Source organism: Myxocyprinus asiaticus, chromosome 22, assembly GCF_019703515.2.
Source record: "Myxocyprinus asiaticus isolate MX2 ecotype Aquarium Trade chromosome 22, UBuf_Myxa_2, whole genome shotgun sequence".
NCBI lineage: Eukaryota > Metazoa > Chordata > Actinopteri > Cypriniformes > Catostomidae > Myxocyprinus > Myxocyprinus asiaticus.
The window spans coordinates 7,129,942-7,140,983 of record NC_059365.1 but is presented as its reverse complement, the minus strand read 5'-3'; the positions used below and the strand labels follow the sequence as shown (position 1 = coordinate 7,140,983).

The 11,042-nt window shown below is 37.7% G+C and overlaps 1 protein-coding gene across 1 annotated transcript; it reads left to right on the top strand.

The window, feature by feature from the left end:
* The first annotated feature begins 202 nt into the window (after positions 1-202).
* LOC127412855 (intelectin-like) lies at positions 203-7,386 on the top strand. The gene is made up of 7 exons (XM_051649533.1): positions 203-333; positions 489-626; positions 1,367-1,614; positions 4,151-4,309; positions 6,040-6,160; positions 6,268-6,371; positions 7,189-7,386. Exons 1-7 carry the CDS (start codon positions 282-284, stop codon positions 7,333-7,335), a joined length of 969 nt encoding a protein of 322 aa, XP_051505493.1. The 5' UTR covers positions 203-281; the 3' UTR covers positions 7,336-7,386.
* Positions 7,387-11,042: the final 3,656 nt, after the last annotated feature.

The window sequence follows — 11,042 nt, the reverse complement described above, 5'->3', positions numbered from 1 at the left end:
ATATGGATGTAATGTTCCCATAGCAAACTGATAAATTGTTAAAAAAGTAAACAGACTCAACAAGATACCCATTATTTCAATAACGGGCATTTCCCTGATTTGCAATCCAGTCCTGAGTTGTTTATTGATTACACGGTGAATCAGTGACCAGATTGACTTTGTTGCCCAATAAGTCAAATTTACTCCAAATATAAACTGGCACACACAGTCAGGGACAGTACTAAATGCTGAAACAGAACAACCTTTACCAGACAAGAAATAAGAGCTGAAAACTGAGAATAATGCTGCGTTGTATTTTCTTTCTGATGTGCCTTTTGCAGTTCAGGCACTCAGGTAAGTAGACTATCATTATGAATATTGCTATGGAAGTTATTCTGAAATGTGGAACTAAATGTAAGTGACTCCATGTTCACTGTGATCTTATTTAACACTGACATCACTAATTTGTTTCTAAAAATTAAATCATATCTCTGCATTGTTGTTTGCAGTGTTTGCAGCTGTCACCCCGAAGCCAATTATTGTAAATGGCACCTACATAAATCCAGAATTGGGCAAGTATCATGCTAGGCTGAGAACGCTCGCTCAGAGCTGCCTGGATATCAAAGAGAAATATAATGTTTCACAGGGTAAGTTACTCTTAAGTCAAGTACTTTGAAAATTATCATACTGAAAAAACTCTACTTACTGCACAGTGCAAGTAAAAAGTTTGGACACACTTAACTGAATTTTACATTCATCACGATCTTAAAAAAGCCTTTAGATCTAAAGGCTTATGCTTAAAGGGATAGTTCACTCTAAAATGAAAATTCTCTCATCATTTATTCACCCTCATGCCAAACCAGATGTGTATTACTTTTTTTTCTGCAGAACACAAACTAAGATTTTTAGAAGAATATTTCAACTCTGTAGGTCCATACAATGCATGTGAAAGGTGATCAATATTTAAGTACTTTTAAAATAAAAATCTCCATTTTCACTTTCTTCTTCTTTTGTTTTTGGAGATTCTAATTCTTCGTGCATATCGCTACCTACTGGGCAGGGAGGAGAATTTATAGTAAAAAAAGGACTTAAATATTGATCAGTTTCTCACCAATACCTATCATATCTTTGATTTTAGATTTTTCTAAAATCTTCATTTGTATTCAGCAGAAGAAAGAAAGTCATACACATCTGGGATGGCATGAGGGTGACTAAATGATGAGAGAATATTCAGTTTTAGGTGAACTATCACTTTAAATGCTTGACATTAGTTTTGTGAACAGTTATCATTTGTTCCTAAATACGAATTTCTTTACGAAACTAAAATTATCTATTATTATCTATATATATATATTTACTGAATTCTATGTACTCTGTTTCTACTCAGATGGCATATACTTCCTGACAACAGAGAGTGGGTCAGTGTACCAAACTTTCTGTGATATGACCACAGCCGGAGGTGGCTGGACTCTTGTGGCCAGTGTGCATGAGAACAACTTAAATGGGAGGTGCTCTCTCGGCGACCGCTGGTCAAGCCAGCAGGGTAATGACCAGCACCAGCCTGAAGGAGACGGAACGTGGGCGAACACCGATACGTTTGGAACCGCAGAGGGTTCAACTAGTGATGACTACAAGGTACATCATCACATGACAGTGGAGGCCCGTGCATTTTAAGTTTATTGCGATTCATGTTGTTTAAAGAACACTGTTTCACAATGAATAGGACACACTATGGACATCATACATTACAGTGCCTACGTCACAGTGAACTTAAGAGTCTATTATTGACATTTCAACATGCTCACAAACACGAAAGATGCCAACAAAAACCTGACGAATGCTTCAGCCAGCCAAAATTCAATATACCAATTGTAAGCAATTGACAAATTAGAAATCAGGCAAAAAGCACTTACCAATAATTACAGTATATTCATGCAGAACATCTATCCCTCGCTTTGACCCACTCTTCAATCTCTATTTACATTGCGTCATGAATGACAGCGTTTTGTAGTCCAAAAACCCTTAAGGAATTAGCATTTTCATGCCATTTTCATGCCATGGGTCTGTGGTAAACATAATTTAGTCGATAATTGGATGTTTTTGTTCTTCAACATGAATTAAACAATCATACCCCAAATGTGAATTTTCAAGTCATTATAAAAATAAAAATAATGTATTTTACTAACACGATAGGAGGTAACAACTACGGATTTCTGTTTCGCCAGGCACGTTCACTCATATGCTTGTGGTATTTGTAGTCCTTATCCAGCAACATGCATTTCTTTTAAACAAGGTGGCTTCAGAATTCTTGTTTGAAGTATAACTGTGTAATTTATGTGGTAGAACAAAACATCCAACACTTTCTTCAAGTAATGTTTACTACAGACCTTATTTTACTAATAAATTGAAAAACCCCATTATATAAACCGTTAGGAAATTCTAGAGGGAACCCATGGCGAATTAGCCGTCAGGGTTTGCCTACAAATTGACATCACAAATTTGTTACAAATTGATTTGCAACAGTTACAATTAAAACATTTGATTGGCTGATGAATCGGAAATAAATTACTATTTTAGCTGTAAGGGGTGGAGCTCAGACTTGCGCATTGCATGTAAATTCTGATTGGTTATTCGCCACTAGAGGTGGGGATTTTGATTCATCCCAATGACTCGAGTGTTTTGAATCCGTTCACAAAAATATTTTTTTCAGATCTGTTGAGTGGATTGTTCAGCAGCCATTTCTGAACCGCCTTACGCCAGTAGGTAGTGACAGATTAGCCTGTTTTATGTCATGAGTAAGTCATCAAATCATTGATTTGTCTGATTCGTTAAAAAGCACAGAATCGGGGGGGGGGGGGGGGGGCCTGGGTAGCTCAGCGAGTAAAGACGCCGACTACCAACCCTGTAGTCACAAGCATGGGCGGACTGGGAAGAGAAATCGGCCTGGGATTTTACATAGAAACTGGCCCAAAAGTTGTTGGGGGGGAGGGGGGTGTCACTGTCCTTTTCTGCATATCGCTGCCCCCTTCGGCACATCGCGGCGCCGTTTTGTGGCCCTTTCTGCATAACGCGGCGGCCCATTTCAGCTTATCGCGGCCCATTTGAAAAGTCCCGGTTCTCCCGATGGCCAGTCCGCCCCTGGTCATGAGTTCGAATCCAGGGCGTGCTGAGTGACTCCAGCCAGGTCTCCTAAGCAACCAAATTGGCCCAGTTGCTAGGGAGGGTAGAGTCACATGGGTAAGCTCTTCGTAGTCACTATAATGTGGTTCTCGCTCTCAGTGGGGCACGTGGTGAGTTGTGCGTGGATGCCGCGGAGAATAGCGTGAAGCCTCCACACGCACTATGTCTCCGTGGTAACGCATTCAACAAGCCACGCGATAAGATGCGCAGACTGACAGTCTCAGACGCGCAGGCAACTGAGGTTCATCCTCGACCACCTGGATTGAGGCGAGTCACTACGCCACCACGAGGACTTAGAGCACATTGAGAATTGGGCTTTCCAAATTGGGGAGAAAAATCACAACAACAAAATAGCACAGAATCAAGTTTTGTTAGCTTTTATTCAAACTTGTGGTGAACTACATTCCCCTCTCTTGTTCAGTCAGTCAGCAGATCACAAATCTGCTGAAATAAAAGTCAGTGAGTGTATGGAAGCGAATGAAAATGATTTTTTCGCTTAAAAGATTTATTCCAGAACACATTTGTTCATGAACGAAACACCAGTATTCGTCTAGAACTCTTTTGTACACTCACTGAGACTGCGAATCGGGATAGAATCAGGAGTGGAAGCAATCGAAAATAGATAAACAAATAAAGTTAAATGAGAAAGAAATGGAAAAAAACAGAGAGATCTGTGAGTGATTCACTAAAACAAATTGGGCTTTCCAATGTGACAAATATGAAAGAGGACAGTTCAGAGGTGCGCGTTTGATTACTGGCTTTAATTTAACATTAAAAACTGCTATGTAGCATTTTGTCGCGCCACACAGCTACTCTTTTGAAAAAGTAGCTTATTACTGGAAAATGTGTCTATTTTGAAACACTTAACTACCATCACACTACTGAAACATGTAAGTTAGAAGTGTCACTACTTTTAGTTACTTGCCGCCAGGTATTGAGGCGATATTTTGTTAATGCCAATCTGACAGCCCATTGATTTCTCATCCCACAGAATCCTGGGTACTATGAAATCCCTGCAAAAGATGTGTCAGTGTGGCACGTTCCAAACAAGGAGTTGTTGAAAAACTGGATGACTGCTGCCATTCTACGATACCACACAGAAAGCCAGTTCCTGAGTGAACATGGTGGAAGCCTTTACAACTTATTCAAGGTAAAACACACGATCCTGTTCTCAATCACCTACTCATATACAGTAGTAGAAAACATGCTTAAAAACTGTTTTTCTCGGGGGGCCTGGGAAGCTCACTGGTGTACTGGTAAAAGACACTGGCTACCATCCCTGGAGTTCACTAGCTCGCTAGTTCGAATCTCAGGGTGTGCTGAGTGACTCCAGCCAGGTCTCCTAAGCAACCAAATTGGCCCGGTTGCTAGGGAGGGTAGAGTCACATGGGGTAAAACTCCTTGTGGTTCCTATAATGTGGTTCGTTCTTGGTGGGGCGCGTGGCGAGTTGAGCACAGATGCCGTGGTGGGTGGCGTGAAGCCGTGATGTCTCCGTGGCAACATGCTCAACAAGCCACGTGATAAGAAGCATGGGTTGATGGTCTCAGACATGGAGGCAACTGGGATTCATCCTCCGCCACCCGGATTGAGGCCAATCACTACGCGACCACGAGGACTTAAAAGTGCACTGGGAATTGGGCATTCCAAAAAAAACCCAGGTACCTGGTTTCTGGCTCTTTCAAGCTGGTTATTAACTGATCCTAACTGATCATTGGCTGATTGACATGCTAATATGTTCCAAAAACCAGCTTGACCACCTTATGACCTGGGAGCTGGTTTGTTGCTGGTCCAAGATGGTCTACCTGCTAGAAACCATGTTCTAAAACAGATGCAAGCAGATACTTTTAAAAGGAATAGTTCAGCTAAAAATTAAAATTCTCTTATCATTTACTCACTTTAATCCCATCTCAGATGTGTATGACTTTCCTTCTTCTGCCAAACACAAATTAAGATTTTTAGGATATTTCAGCTCTGTAAGTCCTTTCAATGCAAGTGAATGGTGACCAGAACTTTGAAAGTCCAAAAAGCACATAAAGGCAGCTAAAAGTAATCCATACGACTCCAGTGGTTAAATTCATGTCTTCTGAAGTGATACAATCACTTTGGGGGAGAAACAGATCAATATTTAAATCCTTTTTTACAATAAATCTCCACTTTCAAAATGTGAAAGGACGTGAAAGTGAAAGTGGAGATTTATTGTAAAAAAAGAACTTAAAAATTGACCTATTTCTCACCCACACCTCTTATGTCGCTTCAGAAGACATGAATTTAACCACTGGAGTCGTATGGATTACTTTTATACTACTTTCAAAGTTCTGGCCACCATTTACTTGCATTGTAAGGACATACAGAGCAGAGATATTCTTTTATTTGTGTTCTGCAGAAGAAAGTCATATACATCTGGGATGGCAGATGAGTAAATGATGAGAATTTTTCATTTTTGGGTGAACTATCCCTTTAAGTAGAAATGATAGTAAAGGGTCAGTACACATAGTATCAACCAAAATATTCTAATTCCACAAATCGCTGACTTGAAATGATCTTTATATGATACTGGTGTCTTGAAGCAAACTGGACATCTGACAAAATGTAGGTGTGATTGGACAGTTTGGTGGGAAAATATTCTAGCACCAAATACAAGGATATGTCGGCCTGTACAAATATTTAAAATAGGGAAAAAAAGAAAAAAGAAATTGTTTTGAAAGTTGCCAGATATATTGTAGAACTTGTTTCTTAAAAGCATAAGTTTGAAGAAGCTTAAAATCAGGGTTACAGCATTTTCATTTGGCAAGCTTAAAAAAAGAGCAGATATTAAATTTTAAATAGAACACTTAAGTTGATATTGAAATGTTTTGCCATTTCTGTCTCTGTTTTAACAGAAATACCCTGTGAAGTTCGCAGCAGGGGACTGTAAAACTGATATGGGACCCAGCAGTCCAGTGTTGTATGATACTGGAGACAAGGACTCAACAGCAGACTTATATGGACCATCTGCTAGAAGTATTGAACTGTTATAGAAATGTTGCATTAGAGAATTCCATATTCATTGAATTATACAGTTAAATTATCATACAATAATTTATGTGATGTTTGTTCTCTTTTTGCAGAGGAATTTGAGTCTGGGTTCATCACCTTCAGAGTGTTCAACACTGATAAAGCAGCCATGGCCATGTGTTCTGGAGTTAAACCAACTGGATGTAATCCGCAACATGTAAGTTACATTTTTCCAGCAACTGTCTAGAGGCCTAGAATATACCAAAATGATTTCAGAATAAGGACTTTAAGGAATAGTATGCCCAAAAATGAAAATTCTCTCATTATTTACTCACCCTCATGCCATCCCAAATGTGTATGGCTTTATTTCTTCTGCTGAACACAAATGAAGATTTTTAGAAGAATATCTCAGCTCTGTAGCTCCATACAATGCAAGTCAAATTTTTAAGCTCCACAAAGCACATAAAGGCAGCTTAAAGGTAATCCATTAAACTCCCATAAAACCTTTTTCACTATAAATTTTTCAGTCTCTTTGGCAATCATGATTTCAAGCACGATTACACTTCCTAGTGCCATCAAGCATACTGCGCATGTGTCAAGCACTAGGAAGTGTAATCATGATTGTGCCTAGAGACTGCAATGGCAATATTTACAGTGAAAAAGTAGTTATATTTTGGTCTGTTCTCACCCAAAATCAATCGGATCACTTCAGAAGACATGGATTAAACCACTGAAGTCTTATAGATTACTTTTATGCTGACTTTATGTGCTTTTAAGAGCTTCAAACTTCTAGCCAACGTTCACATGCATTGTATGGACCTACAGAGCAGAGGTATTCATCTAAAAATATTCATTTGTGTTCAGAAGAAAGAAGGTCATACACATCTGGGATAGCATGATGAGAGAAGTTTCATTTTTGGGTGAACTATTCCTTTAAGGGCATTTTTTGCCCCTGCTGTTTAAAATTCAGGGGCATTTTTGTCCTGACCCTTGGTTAGTTCCTGACTCTGGACTGATATATGTGTGTATTGCAGTATTGTATTGGCGGAGGAGGATTTTTCCCAGAGCGAAACCAGTGTGGAGACTTCACAGCTCTTGACGGGAGCAGCGATGGAACACAGAAAGAAATGACTGCATCTAAAGAAATGATTGAATCAGCTGTACTGCTCTTCTATCGTTAACGGTTGTCTGAAAATAAAATAATATCAAATAAAATACAAAAGTATCACTGAGAGATGATTGATTAACTGAACTGTACTTTTACAATGTAGTTGAAGCACGTTTTTATTGACATGACATACTGATCTCACAGCGAAATTGGAAACAGTAGGTTGACTTTTCTTTAGCTAAAATCAGTCTGTGCTTACCGAAAGTTTAAATACTGCCCCCAGTGGCCAAATTAGTAACTGTTATTGGGAGATCCATTTTCACAGAGCTGCACCAAAAGAGAGTTGTTTTCTGCTGTACATGCTGTAATACAGTGGAGGGATTCATATTTTATAAACTGTAATCCCCCCCCCCCCCCCCAAACCTTAACCTATGAATGTATCAAACATTTGCCAAACTATTTTACAGCATTACAGTATATTCTATTCCAGAATTTACTTTACAACAGCTTAAACTGAAATGTTAAAGGAATATGACTTTCTGTATTCTGTGGAACACAAAAGATGATGTTAGGCAGAATGTTAGTCACAGTCACCATTCACTTTCATCTTTTTTCCATACAATGCAAGTGAATGGTGACTGAGGCTATCATTCTTCCTAGCATCTCCTGTACCATGGATGAAAGTTTTACAGGTTTGGAACAACATACGCTTTTTTTTTGTTTGTTTGTTTTTTTAGAGTGAACAACCCTTTAACAGCTCTAAGGGAACTAATATAGTTGCTCTGTCCTTGTTGTGATATAGATATAAAATTATCTTTCACTCATTCACTAATTCCCATAACCTCCCCCTGCCTTCTGCATCCTTAAATGTGTTTCCTGCAACAGGAAGCAGCAAAAATTCTATATGGTTTTTTTTTTTTTCCTGTCGGTCAAACACACAACTTCCTATCCAGACCATGTCAGTGCTGAAATTAACGTGGAGTTGAAGAGTGTGTACCTGTGAGTTTAAGAGAAAGTGAGTGAGAGAAAGAGAGAGACAATGAAGCTTCCATGTTTGTACAACTCTTTCGGGGTTTTTGATATTATCGGCCCTATTGACTCTCACAGTGTAAAACCCCTACAGCTGTGGAAAAAATAAATAAATCACAATACTTTTCAGTACAATATAACCACAATACATTTAATGGTTTGTATTGAATGATTAACAATCAACTAATAAATGCACAGTGGCCCCCAAACATTAATTGTACACTTAAGGCAAACTCTTAAAATGTTGCGAATGTAAATTGCATTGCATTAGATAAAATATCAAACCAAGTGGCATCTGCAAACAAATGACACTAAAGCTTTTCTCAGTCATTTTTGCATTGATATTTAATCAACTGGTATCAAGGTAAGTTTCAGTGGATATATTAGATCTGTTCCCCTTAAGATTACCACAATAACTGTGGACATATACTTTCTATCATAATTTTCAACAGTTAATGCATTGTTATATGATTTAAAACTAGACAAAATTCTTTTTGTGAAATGTTTTGCCCAAAAAGTGTGCTAGTTCTATCTTTCTTTAAAAAAATGCCACTTGTTTTAATATTATATAATGTAATGACATCCATACATTTACACAAGTGTGGCTTAAGTGTCTAAATACATTTTTGGAGTCACTCTATATCATTTCATTAATGTAAAAACATTCAGGTCTGTTTAAGCGTCTCAATAGTTTAGGAAACAGGGAAAAGCCACATTCAGTTCTGGTTTTTTACTCGCATTGGGCCAGTGAAGCGTACAGCGGCTGAGGACAGCTACAGGAAATAAGAGCTTTCAGTGTCACAGAGTGGCGACATGACACCTTTAACAAGTAGCTTTCTGCATCCTGCTGCTGATAAGAGCAAACCAAGAGAAACATTCACTAAATTAAACCACATTAGCACACACACTGGGATCAGAGGGTGTGTTATTGTAAAAGAGAGAGACTGGGTAAGACAACACTTAATACAGTGTTAACATGTTTAAAGGGATAGTTCACCCTAAAATGAAAACTGTCATAATTTACTTACCTTCACGTTGTTCCAAACCTGTATGACCTCAGTCACCACTCACTTTCACTGTATGGAAAAAAGATGCCATGAAAGTGAATGGTGACTGAGACTAACGTTCTGCCGAACATCTCCTTTTGTCTTCCACGGGGGAACGAATTTGAACTACATGAGGGTGAATAAATTATGGCAGAATTTTCTTATTTGGGTGAACTATCCCTTTAAATAATTTGGTAATTTTAGAGTCAAATTTATTTAGAAACAAATCAAATACATTTTAACCCTTATGTTGTGTTCTGGTCATTTTGACCCGGACGACTTTTTCTTACTATTTCTTTTTTGTTTTTTTTTTACTTAATCCAACTATGTTCACATATGGTATCTGAAAACACACACAAAAATTGGACCATTTTCTTCACTTTGTTATACTTCTGTTCCTGGTCAAAAATGACCGGCCATTAGAAATGAATGGATTAGGCTACAAAACACAAAATTAAGTGTTCAGGAGCATCCCAATTGTTAGATGCACACATATGTGAATGTGTGTTTGTACACACAAAGTCCTCGGACATGTGCGCGCGCACGCACACACACGTGCACACACAGTGTTTGTAGCGCGCCCTTTTGAGCATCGTCTTTCCATGTACCCTCTTTGAGGAATATTTCAAGATCTACTTATATTATGTTGTTTGGGCTCGTTTGAAGCTACCATATGTCAATGTCTATGTTATATGTATGTTTCAGGAAGTAATATGGAAAAATGTGACAAAAAGAAACTCCTGTTTATTATATTTATTTGTGTCTGTGGGAATTTCATACACTAAAACTGCTGCAGTTTGGCCTGTGAGTGATACAAATTCACTCATAGCATTCTACAAATGGAGATCTTTCCAACAATAAATATAACACATGACTATCTTATCTTTTTTATGGTTTTACCAACTCTGAATATAATTGTTGTGATAACAAATTTGCAAATGATGAGAACGAAGCAATTCTTAATTGCCAGCAAATTAAAAAGCATTATTTAAGAATTGATAGGATCAGCTATATGCATTGTAAAGTCCAGATTCTAAACTTTAAAATTACATGTTTTGATCAGATCAAGCAAGTGGTTATTAATTTATGTAATTATTATATATATATTTTTGTTGTTTTCCACAGGGAATTCAATGACTCTTCCTAACAATAAATTATATATATATAGATATATTATATGTTCAAAAAAGTAGTACAAAACATGTCATAATTACTAAAAAAAGAAGTTGGTAAAAATATCAAATGCAATATCTTGTGATAATATATGCAATATAAAAGAAACAATCTTACAGGGCCAGTCATTTGACCGGGAACACAAAATGTGTTAGCACAAAATGAACATAGCACAAGGGTAAAATAGTTATTTATCCTTCAAAGTTTTTATGGACTCTGGATACACCCAGTTGACACATTACTGTCTCTTTGACCTAAATATTTCTGCTGCTAAATAGATTGCTGCTAAGAATACCACCTTAAACCAACTGACCACCATAAGGACTCAGATAAGAGAAAACATGCATTCTTTGCATGCTTGGAGTGAATTTGAAGTTTATGCGTAATACCTTAATGATGTTTAATTCAATCAAGTTGATACAAATATCACAGCCTAATAGTAAGTGATGGCTTAATCTATAAAAAATGAAATCCGTTTTAACATGTGTCTTATACTGAAGCAATAAACTGTTGACAAAACAGACTGTTGTGG